Source organism: Coregonus lavaretus (assembly GCF_964263955.1).
Source record: "Coregonus lavaretus genome assembly, chromosome: 27".
Lineage (NCBI taxonomy): Eukaryota > Metazoa > Chordata > Actinopteri > Salmoniformes > Salmonidae > Coregonus > Coregonus lavaretus.
The window spans coordinates 28,844,614-28,870,379 of NC_140014.1; the positions used below are offsets into that span (position 1 = coordinate 28,844,614).

General features: G+C 43.7%; 1 protein-coding gene across 1 annotated transcript in view; it reads right to left on the reverse strand.

The window, feature by feature from the left end:
* Nucleotides 1–2,842: 2,842 nt before the first annotated feature.
* The window catches only part of LOC311102959 (tyrosine-protein phosphatase non-receptor type 21-like), a 30,274-nt gene continuing 7,350 nt past the window's right edge, over nucleotides 2,843–25,766 (reverse strand). The window contains exons 8-19 of the mRNA XM_084144456.1: nucleotides 24,978–25,066; nucleotides 24,134–24,221; nucleotides 20,292–20,371; nucleotides 19,635–19,695; nucleotides 19,326–19,407; nucleotides 17,557–19,070; nucleotides 16,738–16,872; nucleotides 5,757–5,975; nucleotides 4,474–4,602; nucleotides 4,072–4,306; nucleotides 3,697–3,857; nucleotides 2,843–3,466 (exon numbers count right to left, since the gene is read on the reverse strand). Coding sequence (XP_084000582.1) covers nucleotides 3,338–3,466; nucleotides 3,697–3,857; nucleotides 4,072–4,306; nucleotides 4,474–4,602; nucleotides 5,757–5,975; nucleotides 16,738–16,872; nucleotides 17,557–19,070; nucleotides 19,326–19,407; nucleotides 19,635–19,695; nucleotides 20,292–20,371; nucleotides 24,134–24,221; nucleotides 24,978–25,066 — 2,922 coding nt within the window. The 3' untranslated portion in view covers nucleotides 2,843–3,337. The remainder of the gene's footprint in view (nucleotides 3,467–3,696; nucleotides 3,858–4,071; nucleotides 4,307–4,473; nucleotides 4,603–5,756; nucleotides 5,976–16,737; nucleotides 16,873–17,556; nucleotides 19,071–19,325; nucleotides 19,408–19,634; nucleotides 19,696–20,291; nucleotides 20,372–24,133; nucleotides 24,222–24,977; nucleotides 25,067–25,766) is intronic.

Below are 25,766 nucleotides of genomic sequence, written 5' to 3' on the forward strand. Positions count from 1 at the left end.
AAAAAAAATGGCATCATGAGGAAGGAAAATTATGTGGATATATTAAAGCAATATCTCAAGACATCAGTCAGGAAGTTAAAGCTTGGTCGCAAATGGGTCTTCCAAATGGACAATAACCCCAAGCATACTTCCAAAGTTGTGGCAAAATGGCTTAAGGACAACAAAGTCAAGGTATTGGAGTGGCCATCACAAAGCCCTGACCTCAATCCTATAGAAAATGTGTGGGCAGAACTGAAAAAGCGTGTGCGAGCAAGGAGGCCTACAAACATGACTCAGTTACACCAGCTCTGTCAGGAAGAATGGGCTAAAATTCACCCAACTTATTGTGGGAAGCTTGTGGAAGGCTACCCGAAACGTTTGACCCAAGTTAAACAATTTAAAGGCAATGCTACCAAATACTAATTGATTGTATGTAAACTTCTGACCCACTGGGAATGTGATGAAAGATATAAAAGCTGAAATAAATAATTCTCTCTACTATTATTCTGACATTTCACATTCTTAAAATAAAGTGGTGATCCTAACTGACCTAAAACAGGGAATTCTTACTAGGATTAGATGTCAGGAATTGTGAAACTGAGTTTAAATGTATTTGGCTAAGGTGTATGTAAACTTCTGACCTCAACTGTATACAGTCATTGAGGTGGACAATTCCATCAATTCCAGGTATGTCCAAACACTTGAATGGGTGTGTATTTGTATTTATTATGGATCCCCATTAGCTGCTCCAAAGGCAGCAGCTACTCTTCCTGGGATCCAGCAAAATTAAGGCAGTTATACAATTTTAAAAACATTACAATTCATTCACAACAGATTTAAGTGTGTGCCCTCAGGCCCCTACTCTTCTACCACACAAAATCCATGTGTAAGTGTGTGTATAGTGTGTATGTTATCGTGTGTTTGTATGCATGTGTCTATGTTTGTGTTGTTTCACAGTCCCCGTTGTTCCATAAGTTGTATTTTTATCTGTTTTTTAAATAAAATTTTACTGCTTGCATGAGTTACGTGATATGGAATTGAGTTTCATGTAGTCATGGCTCTATGTAGTACTGTGCGCCTCCCATAGTCTGTTCAGGACTTGGGGACTGTGAAGAGACCTCTGGTGGCATGTCTTGTGGGGTATGCATGGGTGTCTGGTGCATTCAACATGTCAATACCTCTCACAAATACAAGTAGTGATGAAGTCAATCTCTCCTCCACTTTGAGCCAGGAGAGATTGACATGCATGTTATTAATGTTAGCTCTGTGTACATCCAAGGGCCAGCCATGCTGCCCTGTTCTGAGCCAATTGCAATTTTCCTAAGTCCCTCTTTGTGGCACCTGACCACACGACTGAACAGTAGTCCAGGTGAGACAAACTAGGTTCTGTAGGACCTGCCTTGTTGCTGTTAAGAATTCAGAGCAGTGCTTTATGGACAGACTTCTCCCCATCCTTGCTACTGTTGTATCAATATGTTTTGACTATGACAGTTTACAATCCAGGGTTACTCCAAGCAGTTTAGTCTCAACTTGCTTAAATCCACATTATTCATTACAAGGTTTAGTGAATGATTTGTCCCAAATACAATGCTTTTAGTTTTTAAAAAATATTTAGGACTAACTTATTCCTTGCCACCCATTCTGAAACTAACTGCAGCTCTTTGTTAAGTGTTGCATTCATTTCATTCGCTGTGGTAGCTGACGTGTAGTGTTGAGTCATCCGCTTTACTCAAAGCCAGTGGCATGTCGTTAGTAAAGATTGAAAGAAGTAAGGGGCCTAGACAGCTGCCCTGGGGAATTCCTGATTCTACCTGGATTTTGTTGGAGAGGCTTCCATTAGACAGGTAACTCTTTATCCACAATATAGCAGGGGGTGTAAAGCCATAACACATGTTTTTCCAGCAACAGACTATGAACTATAATGTCAAAAGCCACACTGAAGTCTAACAAAACAGCCCCCACAATCTTTATCATCAATTTCTCTCAGCCAATCATCAGTCATTTGAGTAAGTGCTGTGCTTGTTGAATGTCCTTCCCTATAAGCGTGCTGAAAGTCTGTTGTCAATTTGTTTACTGTAAAATAGCATTGTATCTGGTCAAACACAATTTTTCCAAAAGTTTACTAAGGGTTGGTAACAGGCTGATTGGTCAGCTATTTGAGCCAGTAAAGGGGGCTTTACTATTCTTAGTTAGGGGAATTACTTTTGCTTCCCTCCAGGCCTGAGGGCACACACTTTCTAGTAGGCTTAAATTGAAGATATGGCAAATAGGAGTGGCAATATCGTCCGCTATTATCCTCAGTCATTTTCCATCCAAGTTGGCAGACCCCGGTGGCTTGTCATTGTTGATTGACCATTTTTTCACCTCTTCCACACTTACTTTACGGAATTCAAAATTACAATGCTTGTCTTTCATAATTTGGTGTGTGTGTATGTACAAAGTTCTTCTAATGATTTATCATATTTAGATATTCAAGCCTACCTGACAACTTCATAAGTTATATGTATTTAACAGTAAATATAATTTGGTGGACACCTGAAAAACTCAACATGATGTATGTGGCTATAGAATGACTACAGCGCTTTGGTTACAAAGACCCAGGTTTCCCCAAAGTGGGGTTTGTGGTACCATTTGGGTAACATAACAAAATGAACTCCTCTTGTGAATCAAAATAATGATGGTCTTAGTGTCAGACCTATTACTAGGTCAAATAGAAAAGCAAAGGAGAAATCCTAAACCACCACAGGAGGAACATGGCAATACTTCTACACTCCTCCGATGCAAGTGCACTGCACCAAATATATATTTCATTTTTAAAGTAACCATTCTCATCTTTCACGGTCAAGCAGACAACAAACAGCAGTCCAACGTAATCAAAGAGTGATTTTAAGTTCCTTCAGGAATTCTAAATCAAAACATTAGTCAAGTCCATCATAAAAAACATCATCCAGCATACACATCGTAAAAACTCTAAAATCAGTGATAAAAATAGATCTGTAATTATATTGAAATGCAAAAATCAGATTTAGATTCTAATTGCAACTTCAACATGGTTTCGCTATATACAGCTAGGTACTCTACTGTAAAAGTGCTGGCTTTCATGTCAGTAATCATTTAGTGTAAAAACTCCACAGTGAAATCTCAATAATACTGTAAGAGGCAGACACACACAAAGTCCTGTGATCCTTTCCTCAGGTTGCAGTCTCGCCTCCATTAATACTTTGAAAAAGGGCCATCTGCTAGCACCACCATTTCGGAGCTAGAGGCCACAGTTGCTCCAACGCACTGAAGTTCGGCTGGAGAATCTTGGTTCCTCGTCCCCGAAAAAACAAATGTTTGTGGGAGCTGAGGTTTGCACTTAGATAAGCCTGGAGTTGCGGAGGAACTGGATGAGGACTTTGTAAATGAAGCTGTATTGTGAGATGGTCTGCACCATCATCATACGCTGCTGCCGGAGCATGTTGAGAACGGTCGGGATGTCCAGCATCTGGAGGAAAGAGGGGGAAACAGGACACAGACACGGGTTTACAAAAGGAGTATGTTATTGGATTGGTTCATGGGCCGATTGATCTAAACTGTGGTGAGATGTGATCAATGCCTACATTACTGATGGAATAGACTAGGGTTCAATCCTGGCGACATTATTCATTTTTAGGCCTTCTACATAGCCCAGTAATGTAATGGTAATATACATGTAGACGTTAGTTAGGTGTTTACCTCGTTGTGTTCCAGACAGGCGATCATGATCTCAGAGAGGATGACCACCCCGGTGCGGCCCACTCCAGCGCTACAGTGGACCAGCACGGGCAGGTTGGTGTTCTTTGGGTCGCTGGTGCTGTTGGTGTGTCTCCTCACTGACTGGATCTCCTCCAGGTACACTGGGGATAACATTGAAATAAGATAATTATTTATTCTATTAACCAAACTAAATAAAAACAGTATTTTACAACACAAAATCTCAAGTTATCACTGAACACTCATTTAACTTTGACTGGAACTGCCTTCTTGACCTGCTCTCCCTTGGAATAGAGATTTCCTATCTTAAAGGGACTTCCTGGTTTGAATACATGTTATTCCAACCGGTCCACTCACAGAGGAAGCCCTTGAAGTCCTCAGGGCAGCCGTGGTCGGGCCAGTCTGTGTACTGCAGGTGCCACACAGTGCGCTCCTGGCCCGTCAGCAGGTGTTTTATCTTCAGGCCTGTGGTGGCGTAGCAGCCTGAGTCTGTCCTGAAGCGCGTGGTGATCTTTAAGCGTCCGTACGTCACCGTGTTGTGGCGGGAGCCGAGCCGTGGCCAGTAGCGGAAACTCTTCTCCCTGCCACCCTCCTGCAAAGGGGTTAGAGGCCAAAGGTTAGCCAGGGTCAAAGGGTAATGTTATTGCTTAAAGCGCAGTATGCCTTCCTAGATCTGAGGTCATGCAATAACAGTAACAACAAACCATGGACATACAGACATAATAAAGTCCAGTGTAACACACACACACACACACACACCTCTTCAGCTGTAACCATGGCAATGATGGCCACGCCCTGCTCCCACACCATTTGCCAGAAGTCCTGACAGGTGTTGGAGAGAGGGCCTTGGGAAGCGATGTAGCTCCACTCGTCTCCGCCCACCGTGATCTAGGAAATGCCCGAGGAGAGATATGGTTATAAGTGACCTCAACCGCTGTAAAAGCATTTACAGTGCCTTCAGAAAGTATTCATACCCCTTGACTTATTCCACATTTTGTTATGTTACAGCCTGAATTCAAAATGGATAAACAATTAAATAATGTCTCACCCATCTATACATAATTCCCCAAAATGACAAAGTAAAAACATTTCATTCGTTGCATGCCACTTATTACTATGGCTGGGAATTGCCAGGGACCTCACGATACGATATTAACACAATACTTAGGCGCGGATACAATATGTATTGCAATGCTCACGATTCTATATGTATTGCAATTCAATACTGTGATTTTATTGTGTTTTGATGTTCCAAACATATTGCTCACTATATGTCTGCTGAAGAGAGACAAGAGAGAACATGATATTTTGTTGTTGTTGATTAGTCATGGAAATAAAAGTGCTGAAAACATCCTGGCTCCATTTAAAAATGCTTATCAAAGAGACAATGAATGCATAAAGCCCTAAGCCATCAGCAGTCATCTGGAATGAAGAACATTTCTAGGAAGTGGAGAGGAGGCATTTATGGGAAGCTAACCCTAACCTGGGACCTGGGAAACACTGCACTAGAGCAAAGACATTCATAAATGTATGGTGTATGTACAGGTAACTGCCGAAATAATGGAACCACTTGAGTAAATAAGGGATACAAAGTATATTGAAAGCAGGTGCTTCCACACAGGTGCGGTTCCTGAGTTAATTAAGCAATTAACATCCCATCATGCTTAGGGTTGTGTATAAAAATGCTGGGCAGGCCATTATTTTGGCTATGCCCCAATAGGATGACAATGCCTCCATCCAAGGAACATTGAAGCTGTTCTGGCTCTTGGTGGCCCAACGCCCTAATAAGACACTATGTTGGTATTTCCTTTATTTTGGCAGTTACCTGCAGGTCTGTGTTTTTAGCTATCATTGTCGGTTCACTGGGTTGGTTCACACTATGGAGCCGAGCAAAGCCATACTACTCTGAACTAGTTACGCATCCACCATAAAAATGCTGGAACCATGCAGGAAAAGAGAATGCGAGGAGAACATTTCCAAGCCAGCATGGTAGGGTTCAGGTCGGCACGGTACTATGAAAAGGGTATTAGTGTGTCCATTACCCTAATGTGCGAGGCGTTGATGTAGCCAGTGTTGTTCTCCTTGGTGGGCACCAGCTCCACACGCGTGTCGTCATAGGGCAGCACGTCCTGGAAGCGGTTCCTCTCACCACTCTCCGGCAGCTGGGCGATGCTGCAGTTGCCTGCCGGACGCCGCTTGGCCACCTGCTCATACTCTGTGAACACCATGCCCTGCTCCATGCGCTGCTCCAGCACCTTACACTGAGAGAGAGAGACACAGACAAGGGTTAATGACAGAGACCTGGAATTGTTCCAGTAGGTATAAAATGATTGAAACGCTAGTGTTGTGAGTAACTCTGCAATAAATAAAGTTACTTTTCCTCATAGCTGTTAAGTTCATGTTTTAAGTATCCCTATATTTCTGTTATTACGGTGCTATCACTCTGTTATTAGAACGTCTGAGCAGTAGTCTCACGGGAGATGGACCTGGCCTGGAGTGTGATGGCGACTTTGTACTGCGGTAATACGGTGAAGTAAACGTTGTTAAACTGGAACCTAGTCGTTGTGTCATTTTGAGTTAACATTGGTAGCAGAGGATGGTTAATACCTACAATGTCCCACCTCGCTTCGACGAGAAGAGGTCGTATGAAAGTTGATTTTTTTTTACTTGGAATCTGGACACGGGTTACTAATCTGGACAAGAAAAAGCAAGCACTTGCGGTGGTATTATCGCTCAAGGGAAGAGCGAGAGATCCAGCACTGGAAATATCCGTGCAAGATTTGAACAAGGATGACGGTATGAGAACTTTGATCAGAGCACTGGATTCTGTGTTTCTTAAAGAAGAGAAAGGCTGTGCCTACGAGGCATATTCAAACTTTGACAGTGTTACTAGAGACATTTCGGTAGCAATGACGGACTACATAATTGATTCCGAACAGAGGTACAATAGGATGCGCAAGTATGACGTGGTTCTCCCAGATTCAAGTTGCTAGATACTGCCTGTCTGGATGGTAGGGAGAATCAGTTGGCTTTGACTGATTGTACTGTGCTGACTTTTGCGTCAATGAAGTCAGCACTAAAAAGGATTTTTGGTGAAAAGACGTCTGTCGGGCCAATAACAGATGGATTGCAAGTGAGTGACGCGGCATATACACTGAGCAGCAGAGAAAAGGCGCCAACAAGTCACGTTCTCAAGACAACCAGACGAGGGCGCCATTGCCTGGCACAAATCCACTGGACAGGTATGGAAGGAGATCAACATGTGCTATTTGTCAAAGCACTTACCAATGGGTTAAAGACTGTCCTCATAAAAATGAACAAGTTAAAATAACAGAGGAAAATTTAAACCCAGATGGAGCAGTGTAACATTACACTGTTTTCAAACGAATCTGCTTCTGAGATCTTTATAGTTGAATCCTTAGGATCTGCTGTGATTGATACTGCATGAACACGCACAGTGTGTGGTGCAAAGTGGCTTGATAGCTATGTCAGTGAACTAAATCTGAAAATATGATTGACACACCAAGCAACAGAGCTTTCAAATTTGGAGATGGGAGAGTCGTCCACTCTACCTAGAGAGTCAAGATACCAGCAAAAATTGGTCAGACTAAGTGTCACATTGAAACAGAGGTGGTCCCTGTAGATATTCCCTTACTATTAAGCAAGGCTTCCCTCAAGAAGGCAGGGCCTGTACTAGACATAAAAAATGACAAGGCAGTGATGGTTAAACAACCAGTGACCCTTGAACTCTATTGTATAAACATTTTAGACAAAGACATCACACAGAGTCCATGCAAAAATGAGATTCTGACGGACATAGAGCACATGGAGATTCTGACAGTCACAGTGAACATGACCACTGAGGAAAAACACAAAGTATTGTTAAAACTTCACAAACAGTTTGGACATGCTACAGTTGACAGACTTCAGAAATTACTCAGCAGTTCTGAGAATAATGATGACAGTATTTCCATTCTACGGTAGATAGTTGACAGTTGTGAGACATGCCAGAAATACAGCAAACCTAAGCCCAGACCAGCTGTTGGTTTGCCACTGGCTTCCAAGTACAATGAAACAGTGGCTGTAGATCTACATGAGCTAGGACCAAGTGTGTGGTACCTTCACATAATTGACCACTTCCAACGCTTCAGTGCTGGAAGCATTGTGAATACAAAGAAACCCAGTGAAATCGTCAAGCACTTCATTCATTCCTGGATAAGTGTGCATGGCCTGCCCCAGAAATTGTACAGTGACAATGGAGGAGAATTCAATAATAATGAAATAAGAAAAATGGCTGAGAAATTCCAAATGGAAGTAAAGACAACTGCTGCATTCAGTCCATGGAGCAATGGACTTCTGGAGAGACATAATCAAACACTCACAGAGATCATGCTGAAAGTGAAGCAAGACAATGGATGTGACTGGAAAACAGCCCTAGATTGTGCGTTGAGTTTTTTGCAATCAAAGCCCAATGTTCATGTGTTAAACGCTCTACAACAAAGCTTTCTTAGTGTCCAACAAGCTTTCTCTGCCCTTAACATTGTTCTGAACATCTCCAAAACAAAAGGTAATGTGGTTTGGTAAGAAGAATGCCCCTCTCCCCACCGGTGTGATTGCTACCTCTGAGGGTTTAGAGCTTGAGGTAGTCACCTCATACAAGTACTTGGGAGTATGGCTAGACAGTACACTGTCCTTCTCTCAGCACATATCAACACTACAGGCTAAGGTTAAATCTAGACATGGTTTCCTCTATCGTAATCACTCCTCTTTCACCCCAGCTGCCAAACTAACCCTGATTCAGATGACTATCCTACCCATGCTAGATTACAGAGATATAATTTATAGATCGGCAGATAAATGTGCTCTCGAGCGGCTAGATGTTCTTTACCATTCGGCCATCAGATTTGCCACCAATGCTCCGTATAAGACACATCACTGCACTCTATACTCCTCTGTAAACTGGTTATCTCTGTATACCCGTCGCAAGACCCACTGGTTGATGCTTATTTATAAAACCCTCTAAGGCCTCACTCCCCACTATCTGAGATACCTACTGCAGCCCTCATCCTCCACATACAACACCCGTTCTGCCAGTCACATTCTGTTAAAAGGTCCCCAAAGCACACACATCCCTGGGTCTCTCCTCTTTTCAGTTCGCTGCAGCTAGCGACTGGAACAAGCTGCAAAAAAACACTCAAACTGGACAGTTTTATCCCCATCTCTTCATTCAAAGACTCAATCATGGACACTCTTATTGACAGTTGTGGCTGCTTCGCGTGATGTATTGTTGTCTCTACCGTCTTGCCCTTTGTGCTGTTGTCTGTGCCCAATAATGTTTGTACCATGTTTTGTGTTGCTGCCATGCTATGTTGTCGTCTTAGGTCTCTCTTTATGTAGTGTTGTCTCTTGTCGTGATGTGTGTTTTGTCCTAATATATATATATATATATATATATATATATATATATATATATATATATATATATATATACACATACATACAGTGGGGAGAACAAGTATTTGATACACTGCTGATTTTTCAGGTTTTCCTGCTTACAAAGCATGTAGAGGTCTGTAATTTTTATCATAGGTACACTTCAACTGTGAGAGACGGAAACAAAAATCTAGAAAATCACATTGTATGATTTTTAAGTAATAATTTGCATTTTATTGCATGACATAAGTATTTGATACATCAGAAAAGCAGAACTTAATATTTGGTACAGAAACCTTTGTTTGCAATTACAGAGATCATACGTTTCCTGTAGGTCTTGACCAGGTTTGCACACACTGCAGCAGGGATTTTAGCCCACTCCTCCATACAGACCTTATCCAGATCCTTCAGGTTTCGGGGCTGTCGCTGGGCAATACGGACTTTCAGCTCCCTCCAAAGATTTTCTATTGGGTTCAGGTCTGGAGACTGGCTAGGCCACTCCAGGACCTTGAGATGCTTCTTACGGAGCCACTCCTTAGTTGCCCTGGCTGTGTGTTTCGGGTCGTTGTCATGCTGGAAGACCCAGCCACGACCCATCTTCAATGCTCTTACTGAGTGAAGGAGGTTGTTGGCCAAGATCTCGCGATACAATCCATCCTCCCCTCAATACAGTGCAGTCGTCCTGTCCCCTTTGCAGAAAAGCATCCCCAATGAATGATGTTTCCACCTCCATGCTTCACGGTTGGGATGGTGTTCTTGGGGTTGTACTCATCCTTCTTCTTCCTCCAAACACGGCGAGTGGAGTTTAGACCAAAAAGCTCTATTTTTGTCTCATCAGACCACATGACCTTCTCCCATTCCTCCTCTGGATCATCCAGATGGTCATTGGAAAACTTCAGACGGGCCTGGACATGCGCTGGCTTGAGCAGGGGGACCTTGCGTGCGCTGCAGGATTTTAATCCATGACGGCGTAGTGTGTTACTAATGGTTTTCTTTGAGACAGTGGTCCCAGCTCTCTTCAGGTCACTGACCAGGTCCTGCCGTGTAGTTCTGGGCTGATCCCTCTCCTTCCTCATGATCATTGATGCCCCACGAGGTGAGATCTTGCATGGAGCCCCAGAACGAGTGTGATTGACCGTCATCTTGAACTTCTTCCATTTTCTAATAATTGCGCCAACAGTTGTTGCCTTCTCACCAAGCTGCTTGCCTATTGTTCTGTAGCCCATCCCAGCCTTGTGCAGGTCTACAATTATATCCCTGATGTCCTTACACAGCTCTCTGGTCTTGGCCATTGTGGAAAGGTTGGAGTCTGTTTGATTGAGTGTGTGGACAGGTGTCTTTTATACAGGTAACGAGTTCAAACAGGTGCAGTTAATACAGGCAATGAGTGGAGAACAGGAGGGCTTCTTAAAGAAAAACTAACAGGTCTGTGAGAGAGAATTCTTACTGGTTGGTAGGTGATCAAATACTTATGTCATGCAATAAAATGCAAATTAATTACTTAAAAATCATACAATGTGATTTTCTGGATATTTGTTTCAGATTCCGTCTCTCACAGTTGAAGTGTACCTATGATAAAAATCACAGACCTCTACATGCTTTGTAAGTAGGAAAACCTGTAAAATCGGCAGTGTATCAAATATTTGTTCTCCCCACTGTGTGTGTGTGTGTGTGTGTGTGTGTGTGTGTGTGTGTGTGTGTGTGTGTGTGTGTGTGTGTGTGTGTGTGTGTGTGTGTGTGTGTGTGTGTGTGTGTGTGTGTATGTGTATGTGTGTGTATATATATATATATATATATATATATATATATATATATATATATATATATATATATATATATATATATATATATCTATATATATATATATATATATATATATATATATATAAATAAATAAATAAATAACACACAAAACACACACACACTACCGTTCAAAAGTTTGGGGTCACTTAGAAATGTCCTTGTTTTCAAAAGAAAAGCAATTTTTTTGTCCATTAAAACATCAAATTGATCAGAAATACAGTGTAGACATTGTTCATGTTGTAAATGGCTATTGTAGCTGGAAACAGCAGATTTTTTATGGAATATCTACATAGGTGTACAGAGGCCCATTATCAGCAACCATCAGTCCTGTGTTCCAATGGCACGTTGTGTTTGCTAATCCAAGTTGATCATTTTAAAAGGCTAATTGATCATTAGAAAACCCTTTTGCAATTATGTTAGCACAGCTGAAAACTGTTGTGCTGATTAAAGAAGCAATAAAACTGGCCTTCTTGAGACTAGTTGTGTATCTGGAGCATCAGCAATTGTGGGTTCGATTACAGGCTCAAAATGGCCAGAAACAAATAAATTTCTTCTGAAACTCGTCAGTCTATTCTTGTTCTGAGAAATGAAGGCTATTCCATGCGAGAAATTGCCAAGAAACTGAAGTTCTCGTACAACGCTGTGTACTACTCCCTTCACAGAACAGCGCAAACTGGCTCTAACCAGAGTAGAAAGAGGAGTGGGAGGCCCCAGTGCACAACTGAGCAAGAGGACAAATACATTAGTGTGTCTAGTTTGAGAAACAGACGCCTCACAGGTCCTCAACTGGCAGCTTCATTAAATAGTACCCGCAAAACACCAGTCTCAACGTCAACAGTGAAGAGGCGACTCCGGGATGCTGACCTTCTAGGCAGAGTTGCAAAGAAAAAGCCATATCTCAGACTGGCCAATAAAAAGAAAAGATTAAGATGGGCAAAAGAACACAGATAGATTGGAAAAAAGTGTTATGGACAGACAAATCGAAGTTTGAGGTGTTCGGATCACAAAGAAGAACATTTGTGAGATGCAGACCAAATGAAAAGATGCTGGAGGAGTGCTTGATGCCATCTGTCAAGCATGGTGGAGGCAATGTGATGGTCTGGGGGTGCTTTGGTGGTGGTAAAGTGGGAGATTTGTACAGGGTAAAAGGGATCTTGAAGAAGGAAGGCCATCGCTCCATTTTGCAACGCCATGCCATACCCTGTTGACGGCGCTTGATTGGAGCCAATTTCCTACTACAGCAGGACAATGACCCAAAGCACAGCTCCAAACTATGCAAGAACTATTTAGGGACGAAGCAGTCAGCTGGTATTCTGTCTATAATGTAGTGGCCAGCACAGTCACCGGATCTCAACACTATTGAGCTATTGTGGGAGCAGCTTGACCGTATGGTACGTAAGAAGTGCCCATCAAGCCAATCCAACTTGTGGGAGGTGCTTCAGGAAGCATGGGGTGAAATCTCTTCAGATTACCTCAACAAATTGACAACTAGAATGCCATAGGTCTGCAAGGCTGTAATTACTGCAAATGGAGGATTCTTTGACGAAAGCAAAGTTTGAAGGACACAATTATTATTTCAATTAAAAATCATTCTTTCTAACCTTGTCAATGACTACATTTCCTATTAACTTTGCTATATTTCCTATTCAAACTCATTTCATATATGTTTTCATGGAAAACAAGGACATTTCCAAGTGACCCCAAACCTTTGAACGGTAGTGTATATTTTTTTTAAATTCCAGCCCCCGTCCCCCAGGAGGCCTTTTGCCTTTTGGTAGCCGTCATTGTAAATAAGAATTTGTTCTTAACTGACTTGCCTGGTTAAAGAAAAAGTTAAATAAAAAATATAAATAAATGGCTACAGCCCATACCAACTAGAGTTCGGGCAGAACCCTAATCTTCCCTCTGTACTGGTTGACAAGCCACCAGCACTAGAAGGGACCAGTGTGAGTGCATGGGTGGGACAGCACCTTTCAGCACTACATGCAGCGAGAAAAGCGTTCACTGAAGCAGAGAGTTCAGAGACAATTCGCAGGGCTCTGCGTAAACAGCTTCGACCCACAGATGAGAAGTACGAGACTGGAAACAAAGTGTACTACAAGAGTTGACTGTCAAGAGTGGAAAGGACCGGGAGTAGTCATTGGCCAAGATGGTGTGGTGATATTTGTGAGGCACGGAGGCACCATTGTCAGGGTGCCTCACTCAAGATTGCGGAAAGTAAATGACGTGTATATTTTGGTGTCCGAATGAAATATTTTCCAATATCAACAACCAATTTATACACATTTTATGTTATGTAACTATGCCCTTTCTCTTTTTTTGAGTCCTAAAAGAGTTAATGGTTAAATGTGAAAGAAAACCTGTTACTTTCGGTGCTCTAAAGTTAAAAATGTGTCCAAAGACAAAAGCAATCTATATAAATGTTAATAAAACATCTCAAATCATAACAAAACTGTCAAACGATTATTCTGGCATGTTTTTTTAAGGGTCTATTGCACTATACGTCTGTATGGGTAAGACAGTTTAGGCAGAAAGGTTTTAAATACTTTAATACTTTTGTCCGGAAAAATAGCCTTCATGATTATAATTCGGTGCAACTGACATAAAGTCACCATTTTGGATCAAATCTCATGGTACTCATGTGACATCATTAAGATCCCTATAAGATACCCTTTAGTTAAGAATAAAGGTTAGCAAGTCTCTCGTAAATCTTTGATAAGTTTACATTTCCACTCCCTGTCAGGTTTTACCCCAAACATCTGATCATTCGGTGCGACCGCTAAAAAACTATTAAAATGTTGAATTATCTGAAAAGCGTATATTTTATTTCGATAATCAAGATGCATCCTTGATGTCAAAGTCAAGTGTTCACATGGGTGCATAAGCAGTTGCCTCTAAAACATGTTTATGTGAGAAAAGTCATACGGTGTAACCAAAATGAACATTCGGAGTGACCAGAAATTCCGGTTATACCATGACTAAACGGCTGTACTGAATTTTTGTCTTTGTATTAAGTTGTCTATTAATCTGTACATCGTTTTTGTACACACAAATGCATCATATCTCCTTTTAAGTAAAAACACAAGTGTTTGTAGGGTAAGGGTGTTGTCAGTTTTTTTTGTTTTATAGTATAGCACATCAAGCAGCTAATACTGAAAATATGTTTACGTAAATAACTACTATCTATTAATCTATCTTAATTGAGGGTCAATTTGCAGATTCCTTTATCAAGCAAATTCCTTTATCATCAGGACACATTACTGCTGACTCAGTTGCAAATTGACCACAGAAATCCAGGCGTTCCACTTGGGGGAGTAGACAGCAGGCTACGATCCATACAAGTGGTGTGTACACATCAGAGGGAAGCCAGTCCTACGCCACCATATCTGACTCCCTTAGACATGATGAGAGAGCAGTATGGGCTCACCTGGAGCCTGTCCTAGGAGATGTCAAGAACAAGAATCCCAAATCATGACACTCCACACGATGAGCGATGGTCCCGTCACCCAATACAGAAACAAGAAGAACATGTACCTACTCAGCACTCTGACATACAGTACCAGTCAAAAGTTTGGACACACCTACTCATTCCAGGATCTTTCTTTATTTTTACTATTTTCTACATTGTAGAATAATAGTGAAGACATCAAAACTATGAAATAACACATATTGAATCATGCAGTAACCAAAAAATGGTTAAACAAATCAAAATATGTTATATTTGAGATTCTTCAAAGTAGCCATCCTTTGCCTTGATGACAGCTTTGCACACTCTTGGCATTCTCTCAACCAGCTTCATGAGGTAGTCACCTGGAATGCATTTCAATTAACAGGTGTGCCTTCTTAAAAGTTAATTTGTGGAATTTCTTTCCTTCTTAATGTGTTTGAGCCAATCAGTTGTGTTGTGACAAGGTAGGGGGGTATACAGAAGATTGCCCTATTTGGTAAAAGATCAAGTCCATATTATGGCAAGAACAGCTCAAATAAGCAAAGAGAAACGACAGTCCATCATTACTTCAAGACTCGAAGGTGAGTCAATACAGAAAATTTCAAGCACTTTGAAAGTTTCTTCAAGTGCAGTCGCAAACACCATCAAGCACTATGATGAAACTGGCTCTCATGAGGACCGCCACAGGAAAGGAAGACCCAGAGTTACCTCTGCTGCAGAGGTTAAGTTCAATAGAGTTACCAGCCTCAGAAATTGCAGCCCAAATAAATGCTTCACAGAGTTCAAGTCACAGACACATCTCAACATCAACTGTTCAGAGGAGACTGCATGAATCAGGCCTTCATGGTCAAATTGCTGCAAAGAAACCATTACTAAAGGACACCAATAAGAAGAAGAGACTTGCTTGGGCCAAGAAACACGAGCAATGGACATTAGACCGGTGGAAATCTGTCCTTTGGTCTGATGAGTCCAAATTTGAGATTTTTGGTTCTAACCGCCGTGTCTTTGTGAGAAGCAGAGTAGGTGAACGGATGATCTCCGCATATGTGGTTCCCACCATGAAGCATGGAGGAGGTGGTGTGATGGTGCTTTGCTGGTGACACTGTTGGTGATTTATTTAGAATTCAAGGCACACTTAACCAGCATGGCTACCACAGCATTCTGCAGCAATACGCCATCCCATCTGGTTTGCGCTTAGTGGGACTATCATTTGTTTTTCAACAGGACAATGACCCAACACACTGTGTAAGGGCTACTTGACCAAGAAGGAGAGTGATGGAGTGCTGCATCAGATGACCTGGCCTCCACAATCACCTGACCTCAACCCAATTGAGATGGTTTGGGATGAGTCGGACCGCAGAGTGAAGGAAAAGCAGCCAACAAGTGCTCAGCATATGTGCGAACTCCAAGACTGTTGGAAAAGCATTCCAGGTGAAGCTGGTTGAGAGAATGCCAAGAGTGTGCAAAGCTGTCATCAAGGCAAAGGGTGGATACTTTGAAGAATCGAAAATCTAAAATATATTTTGATTTGTTGAACACTTTTGTTTAATACATGATTCCATATGTGTTATTTCATAGTTTTGATGTCTTCACTATTATTCTACAATGTAAAAAAACAGTACAAATAAAGAAAAACCCTTGAATGAGTAGGTGTGTCCAAACTTTTGATTGGCACTGTGTATTCAAACAAATCACCTGGAACCTTTCTGAAAAGGCCCACGGGAAGGGGGCACCAGATGGCGTGGGTGGGGCTGTGAAACGTTGTGCAGACAAACACATTCAACAGGAGGAGGATGTGCAGATTCCCAAGGAACTCTTCGAACTACTCAAAGAGTGGATTGAGCATCAAGTTCTTTTGGATTACAGATGTCACTAAGCACGATGAAGCTGTGCCAAACAACCTTTCTGGAGTCAAAGGAACCATGACATTCCTTTGACTCCAGAAACCATGAAATTGCAATAGATGCAAGACAATTACAGTTGGATAAGACATTACTCTGCCTGCTTGATGTTCTGTTTGGCAATCAAATCCATTTCAACAACATGCATAAACTCTGCAAATGTAAAGCAGTATGAATGTCTAGATTCTACAGAAAACATTACAGTATCCACCCCTAGAGCTAGAGCAACCCTTCTCTATAATACTGTTCATGTAAAATACCACACTGCCTCTGCGCATAGGTGGTTTCAAAACCAGTCTCTCTAGCTGCAAACCAAAACACACAAGAAGCGTTGAAGAGGTTCCTACTAAAACGAAGCATAAAAGAAACCCCATTCAGCAAACCAAAATAAACAGTGTTAAAGGGACAACACTAGTCTAGAGCAGTGCCAGTGCCTACCCGCTCGTCGTTGGAGGCCTTCTCAGGCTCGTCATTGCCCCCTTCCTGCAGGGGCAGCCTGGACAGGGTCAGGCCGTTGAGGGCTGCCACCTTCAGAGGACCCATCTTCTTCAGCTCAGCCCGCTTCTTCATGCCCTGGTGTTACGGAGGACAGGGAGAGAGAGGTAGAGGGGAGAGAGAAAGAGTGAGTGTGGATGAAGCTGACAGTGTCAGTGAGGGAGATGAGGGGGAGGGACAGAAACGACATAGCCTGGTTGTGCCTTCCCGTGGAATGCTACCAGACCAGCTATTGAGGTCGCCAGCCACATTCCTTTCAGCTACAGGTGCACAAGGTGTCATGGTGAATTGGTCTGCAACACCCAACTGCCCTGAAACTACCCAGAATACCCCTGCATTGGTGGATCAGTGAGTTTAGGAGTGATTATGATGTCACATGTTTAGTCACCTGACCAACAGAGAGTGTTTGTTATTGGTTGAAATGAGCATGGCCCACTCCTGGCCTTTGGGACATTCCACTATGTGTTGTGTGACACTGTGGTGTAAATGATAAGATCATTCAAATGTCAGACATCTTAGCTATGAGGAAAAACTGATTTTAACTGACAAAGAAATTAAGAAGAGTCTCCATGACATGAAGATTGGGTAACAGCTGTTCCTTGAACTATGAAATACACACGGACACCTCTAGTCAAATTTAGTAGTCAAATTTACTTTGAAAAAACTACACTAAAAACACAGACAGCGAGTGAGGCAGTGGAGACTGGACCTACTATGGTGGAACAAAGGATACTATGGCGGAGGAGAGAGTGTAAGACTCACGGCAGGAGGCAGGCCATCAATGGGTTTCTTCCCAGCAGGAATGTTTGACACAGGCCTCTTCTTGATGAAGTCCTTCTTGGCCTTCTGTTTGTTCTGCCCACTAATGTCACCGTCAGACACCGAGGGAACCATCCTGCCAGGCTGCCCACCCGCCAACAGGTTCACTGGCTCCGCCTCCTGGATCAGTGTGTGCACCTGATACGCCGGGAGGCCTGACAGGACAGGGTCAAGGGAGGAGCTAATGGGATATGCGGGCGGGGGCTCCAGGGGAATCTGGCCCAGATTGGTTAGAAGCTGCTGCAGGTCAGACCCAGACAATAGTGCATCGTAGGATTTGGGGGTATGGCGTCCGCTCTCATCCTCAAACTCCTCCTCCTCGCTGCTGTGCACCAGCATGGTGGCGTCCGACAGGGACTTCTTGTGGCCGTAGCGCACGTCCTCCTTCCCCTCCCCCCCGTCGTCTGACTTGGTCCGCTCCAGGAACACGTTGAGCTGGGAACTTGAGGAGGGACCATGCGGGGCCAGAAGGGGGATGTCAGCAGCCGAGACAGATACAGTCCTTTCCTTGACCCTCATGCCCTTCAGGCTGTAAGCCAGGCCAGCGATCTCGAGGGAGTTGCGTTTGTGTGCGTTTTGCTGGTGGGGGTCGTTTTGTGGGGGTCCAGCCATGAACAGGGGCTCAGATACCTCCTGCAGGGAGTGGGCTACAGGCAGACTGTCCTCCTGGAAGGTCTGGACAGAGTGGTGCACGCGCCGCGTGATGATCAAGTCCGGGTTGCTACTGCTTACATACAGGTGGCGATACAGGTCTGGCGTGCTGTTAGCGGGCCGCGGGTGGGCATTGTATGGGTAGGGGGGTGGAGGGCGGTACACTTGGGTCCTCATGATGTTGGCTGCAGGGTACTCCTGCGCCTGCTGCAGCTGGACATTGGTCAGCTCGGGCACACTGACCGCCCCCACCACTGGCCTCCTCTCTGTGGGGTAGGGGTACGGGGAGGGGCTGTGGAAGCTGGAGTTGAGGTGGAAGGAGTAGTGGTGGTGCACTCCTCCTCCACCATGCTCTCCTCTGATCTCAGGCTGGCTGTAGACCAGGGGGTCCGGCCTACTGTAGGCGTACGAGTTCCCAATGTGCAGGTTCCTCATGGAGTGGCTCTGGCGGTGCTCGTAGGCCTGCACCATCCCCCCTCCACCTCCCTGGTTCTTCTGCCTCATGACCGTCTCGTAGTCTGGGGTGGTGCGGTAGGAGGGGGGGATGAGGGCACTGTGGCGGTGCGAAGGCACGTAGTCGGGCCGGGTGATGTCACTTCCTGTGATGGAGGGGTTGGAGGACATGGGCGAGGGCTGCATGTAGTGCTGGGGATTGGTGAGGGAGCTGGTGCTGTGGGCACTGTACACGCTGCCGTTACGCAGCCGCACGTTCCCACCGCCACTGTTGCCGTACTCGAGTGGTGAGCAGTCCAGGCTGGTCTGGGAGTGGTAGTAGTAGCCGTTCTGACTGTTCATGTACAGGTTGTCTGAGAGGTAGGACAAAGATAAGACAAAGGTCTTGTTAAAACTACATTATACCCATTCAAATAATCCATCAATCAAAGCATTGTTGCATGACTAAGCTCAAATAAAGATTCCATTTGGGTGCAGCAAACAGTAAGCTGACATTCACCCTCATCTCAGAGTTCATTAACAGGGCTCAGATAGATGCATGATGATGATTAAAAATATAGATGAAACACCAGTGATCTTGGTAAGGTCAGACCTAACTCTATAGGTACCTTGTGAGGATGTGTAAGGCTCAGTGAAGTGGCCATTGTAGTGCATCTGTGGCGGGGGCATCATGTAGGCCGGGGGCTTTGGCTGCACAGAGGGGGATCAAACAACATGATTCAGTTACTACAGACATGATCTTAATGCAGCCCAACAGCATGGAATTACACACAAATCTAATAGTGTGCTGAAGCACTGGCCAGGGATGTTTGTCATGTGCTGCGTTTCACTGGCCCTAGATTAGAGGGTGAGCGTGTGTGTTTCAGAAAGAAAGTGTGTGTGTGTGTGTGTGTGTTTGTGGTTCACTGCCAGCGTACCAGAGACATCCTGGTGGAGGATTGCCGTCGCACTGGGTTCATAGCAGTAGGCTGGGTTTGGCTGAGAACAGGAACATAAAAACAACAATGAAACAAACAGGTAGTAGAAACAAACAGGCTTTCTTTCAAGTTGAAAGGGACTCAGGGGAAGTAGTTTGAGGGAGGCTGAATAGCTCAGCTCAACTCTTCTCTCTTAAATTAAATCTACCTTCATCGCATTGAAAGACGGGAGCAGTATTCAGGAGAGAACTCATTTTCTTACGTTTTTCTTTCACATACATCATCTCTCCTCACCCAAATACAAAATGTTTCGAAAGTGTTGAGGAGAGGATTGTTGATTATTGGTGCACGTCATTTAAATGTAGCTAGTGTGTTTTGGAGGGCTCTGGTTGGTTTTTAGGAGAGGGTGTTGGCTCTCTGAGGAGACCTGTACTGTAGACGGGTGGCCGCGGACAGCGTTGCTCACCACTTGTTAGAAGGCAGAAAAGGAAAGCGAGGAAAGGAAAGCGTGAGAATGGACTTCTGGGAACCCTCAGAAGGGGGGTCACACTCCTCTCTGGAGAGAGGGGAAGGGACTGGAGTGAGGAGAGCACACACACGCAAAGAGAGTCCCAAATACACAGGAACTGGGCTAGACTCATTAAGAGACACACTTACAGGCTGCTCTTGTTAATCTTGTAAAACTTGTGCCTGGCCAGACACATCCGGCACACATATTTGGAGGTTTCCATGTCTTCCTTTAGAGGGGAAAGAAAGCATTTACAATGTAAGACATTCAATACACTGGACTGGTGATGGTGCTCCACTTATTCACCAACCCAAATACAACTGCATGGGGCTTTAGCCAGCGGTTGTTGACCCTATACGCATGGGACTTAGTTACCACATACAGTGGCTTGCGAAAGTATTCACCCCCCTTGGCATTTTTCCTATTTTGTTGCCTTACAACCTGGAATTAAAATGGATTTTTGGGGGTTTGTATCATTTGATTCACACAACATGCCTACCACTTTGAAGATGCAAAATATTTTTTGTGAAACAAACAAGAAATAAGACAAAAAAACTGAAAACTTGAGCGTGCATAGCTATTCACCCCCCTAAAGTCAATACTTTGTACCGCCACCTTTTGCAGCAATTACAGCTGCAAGTCTCTTGGGGTATGTCTCTATAAGCTTGCCACATCTAGCCACTGGGATTTTTGCCCATTTTTCAAGGTAAAACTGCTCCAGCTTCTTCAAGTTGGATGGGTTCCGCTGGTGTACAGCAATCTTTAAGTCATACCACAGATTCTCAATTGGATTGAGGTCTGGGCTTTGACTTGGCCATTCCAAGACATTTAAATGTTTCCCCTTAAACCACTCGAGTGTTGCTTTAGCAGTATGCTTAGGGTCATTTTCCTGCTGGAAGGTGAACCTCCGTCCCAGTCTGAAATCTCTGGAAGACTGAAACAGGTTTCCCTCAAGAATTTCCCTGTATTTAGCGCCATCCATCATTCCTTCAATTCTGCCTAGTCTCCCAGTCCCTGCCGATGAAAAACATCCCCACAGCATGATGCTGCCACCACCATGCTTCACTGTGGGGATGGGTGATGAGAGATGTTGGGTTTGCGCCAGACCAGGGGCGGTGTGTGTGTTCATTAGGGCGATATGGTCGACGCACTGCCAAACGGGAAAAGGAAGGGATTTTTTTTCTAATCAATTATATCACGGCAACAGTAGTTATCAGTGTTCTAATCTAGACGTCTGATCTGCCACTAAATGTCCAATCAGGCTAAAGTCGTGCTTCAAATGGCCCCGCCCGTTTTGGGGCGATTTCAGTCAGGTTGAAAATCGCCCCAGAAGTCTCTCATCGACTCTCATGTAAAATCTTCTTTTTTTTTCAAATATCAGAGCTTTCAATACAATCTCTATGGGTTCCGGGAGGGCTTGCACTTACGCGCTTTCGTCATACGTAACATAACCATGAACATAACTAAGAAAAGAGCGGGTAGCAGCGTCAATCAATTCACGTACTACTGTCAAGATGGCTAGCGTTCAGTGCAACTCGATTGTCTCTTTGAAAGAAGTTCCTTTTTGTCGGCGAACAAATCAAGATAAATTGGCAACGAAACAATTAGGACCTCCCAGACCAAATTTAATAATTCAACAGGTTTCTACTAAAGGGGGAAAGTCCTACACCCGAGGATTTTCCAAAAATTGGTACGAACGAAAAACCTGGCTAGCAGGCTGCGATGTAGCTAATGCAGTCTTCTGCTACCCCTGCTTACTATTTCACCCTGAAGGCGGCACGACAGACAGCACCGCTTGGACAGCGACTGGTGTAACGGACATGCACCATCTTTCAGAAAAGATTAAGAAACATGAGCTGTCAAAGACCCACATGGATATCTGTTTGAGATTGTCTGCTTTGGGGAGAGTGAACATTGCCACTCAACTGGATGAGGGATACAGGCTAGCTGTCCGCCGCCACAACGATGAGGTTAGCAAGAACCGCCACATCCTCAGCCGGCTAATCCAGTGTGTGAAGTTTTGCGGAGTGTTTGAGTTAGCTTTGCGAGGCAAAGATGAAACTGAGGGCTCCACCAACCCTGGTATTTTTCTTGGACTTGTCAACTTTGTGGCACAATTAGATGAGGTGTTTGATGACCATCTTAAAAATGCTAAAGTTTTCAAGGGCACATCAAAGACCATTCAAAACGAGCTACTGGAGTGTATGCTAGCGGTCATGAGGGAACATATTGTGGAGGAGGTGAAGTCGGCGAACTTCGTAGCTATCCAAGCTGACGAGACCACGGACGTTTCTACACAGACACAGCTGGTGCTTGTGCTGAGGTACATAGATAGCAAGAAGATTTTATTTTTTTCCTGGGGCTTTTTCACAAAATCATGCCCCACGTCGACATTCTGTACCAGAAGCTACAGAAGGACATCGATGCTGTCTTCATCAAACGTGCCCTCGACAGCTTCACAAGCAGTGTGCAGGCCATAAGGTAAGATTAAACAATATCATTCGATCTTTCTCAAAGCAGAGCTTTATTTGAAAATGTATGCATGAAAGGAGACATCATCATATTTACAAATCTATACAATTGGCCAGAATATGGTTGTTCATTTTTACAAAGCCATACAGATAGCTGTGTTTACCTTTTCTAGAAATTATTTTCAAATTCTGTTTTCAGGCAAAATGTCTATCACTGTTCATTTTCACAAATCTATACAAGAGGGCAGAATATGGAAGTCTATAAAAATTTCTTATTACCAATAACTTGCATCAATGTTTTCAGGTGCACATATTTCCAATTCAACCATGAGGCCTTTTTGAAGCAAGTAATGTGTATATCAGTATTGACTTATATGCTGCCCCTGTCTTCATGTTGTTGCTGGACATATCTTTTTTTAAATGTGTGTAGGTCACCTAAATCATCAGAAAAATTGCCCCCCCTGAGAATTTTTTCAGGAGCCGCCACTGCGCCAGACATAGCGTTTTCCTTGATGGCCAGAAAGCTAAATTTTAGTCTCATCTGACCAGAGTACCTTCTTCCATATGTTTGGGGAGTCTCCCACATGCCTTTTGTCGAACACCAAACGTGTTTGCTTATTTTTTTCTTTAAGCAATGGCTTTTTTCTTGCCACTCTTCCATAAAGCCCAGCTCTGTGGAGTGTACAGCTTAAAGTGGTCCTATGGACAGATACTCCAATCTCCACTGTGGAGCTTTGCAGGTCCTTCAGGGTTATCTTTGGTCTCTTTGTTGCCTCTGATTAATGCCCTCCTTGCTTGGTCCGTGAGTTTTGGTGGGCGGCCCTCTCTTGGCAGGTTTGTTGTGGTGCCATATGCTTTCCATTTTTTTATAATGGATTTAATGGTGCTCCGTGGGATGTTCAAAGTTTCTGATCTTTTTTTATAACCCAACCCTGATCTGTACTTCTCCACAACTGACCCTGACCTGTTTGGAGAGCTCCTTGGTCTTCATGGTGCCGCTTGCTTGGTGGTGCCCCTTGCTTAGTGGTGTTGCAGACGCTGGGGCCTTTCAGAACAGGTGTATATATACTGAGATCATGTGACACTTAAATAAAGTCCACCTGTGTGCAATCTAACTAATTATGTGACTTCTGAAGGTAATTGGTTGCACCAGATTTTATTTAGGGGCTTCATAGCATAGGGGCTGAATACATATGCACGCACCACTTTTCCGTTATTTATTTTAAATAATTTTTTGAAACAAGTTATTTTTTTCATTTCACTTCACCAATTTTGACTATTTTGTGTATGTCCATTACATGAAATCCAAATAAAAATCAATTTAAATTACAGGTTGTAATGCAAGAAAATAGGAAAAATGCCAAGGGGGGTGAATACTTTTGCAAGGCACTGTACATGCATGTTTACCTTTAAAAGTCAATACACATTCCCACAGCATGCACTGTGTGAGCAAAGGACCATGTGTTTAATGGGAAGAGGATCATTGCGGTGTGTGGTGGCGGCAGTGGTTTGAGACTCACGGTTTGGAACTGCACGCTCTCCTCTTTGTTGGCCAGCTCCAGGGCAAAGAAGGACTTATTGTGAGTCATGTTGTTAATTTCATTCCACCTACACAGCCAATTAAAACAGAGAGGGGCGAGAGCATGAGGCAGTGGCGTGGCGTGGCAGTGGTCACATTTAGAACTGGACTCAGTTTCTACAGCCTACTGTGGGCGGGTAGTGACGTTAATAGAAACCATATGAGTCAATAGTAAGAGAAGTGTCTACATTCAACACTATTAGTAGCATTTAAACTAGGATATTCTACACAAAATGAGACTTCCTCTTGGTAAAATTGAAGGTTTGAGTTATTATATAGAGGAGTGTTTCCCCAACTCCAGTACCCCCAACTGCACACATGATTCAAATTGTCAACTAATCATCAACCCCCAATGAGTTGAATCAGGTGAGTTTTTCAGGGCCTACAACAAAAACGTGTGCTGTTGGGGGTACTGGAGTTGGGAAACACTGATAGAGGGTCAGGAGGTTTTCCTGATCATGTGACCTGAGGCCTAGTTTCTCCTTGCCAGGTCACATGGTCAGGAAACCCCCATGGCCCTATTTATAGAACATCACATCTGATCCAAAATAGCCAGAGACCACCACGCCATATAAGAATAGTAGCTAGCTAGCTGTGGACTGAACCAGACTCAATATGCAGTGTTATTGGATCTAACAGAATTACTGCTACAGGCTTCAGACACGCAAATATCAGACAGGCTTTCATTCAGACAGCTCATATTTAGAGGCAGATCATATTGCAGGACTGGGGTATTAGTTTTTTTTTTTTTATGCTTCAAAATAAACAATTATTTCCAGCCTTACTTGAATACTAGGGGTGGCCTTCCGTTTTTGTGCTTGACAAAGATGCCGTCCAGACAGGCCCCAAGGAGGATATCAGTGCCTTGGCTGTCCTGTGGGGATGGAAATAGAAAAGAAGACCTATTGCTAATGAAAAAAGTGGACCTCACAGAGCTGTGTTTGTTGTGTGTGTGCTGGGCGGTCTACATTTATCCTTCTATTCATATATTCCAGAAGATCAGCACCAGAATCTGTTGCTTTTTGAACTGAAAAACGATTTGTTTCTTGATCCAGTTCAAATAGAGGTATTGACAGAAAATCATTAGAACTGGAGATCACTGACGACGATGAGACAGCCTATAGGGAGGAGGTCAGAGACCTATGGCTGTGAGACCTCTCCCTCAATGTCAGCAAGACAAAGGAGCTGATTGTGGACTACAGGAAACGGAGGGCCGAGCATGCCCCCATTCACATCGACAGGGCTGTAGTGGAGCAGGTCGAGAGCTTGAAGTTCCTCGGTGTCCACATCACTAAGGACCTATCATGGTCCACACACACCAACACAGTTGTGAAGAGGGCACGACAACGCCTCTTTCCCCTTAGGAGGCTGAAAACATTTGGCAATGGCCCTCAGATCCTCAAAAGGTTCTACAGCTGCACCATTGAGAGCATATTGACTGGCTGCATCAACTCTTGGTATGGCAACTGCTTGGCATCCAACCACAAGGAGCTACAGATAGTGCATATGGCCCAGTACATCACTGGGGCTGAGCTCCCTGCCATCCAGCACTTCTATACCAGGAAGTGTCAGAG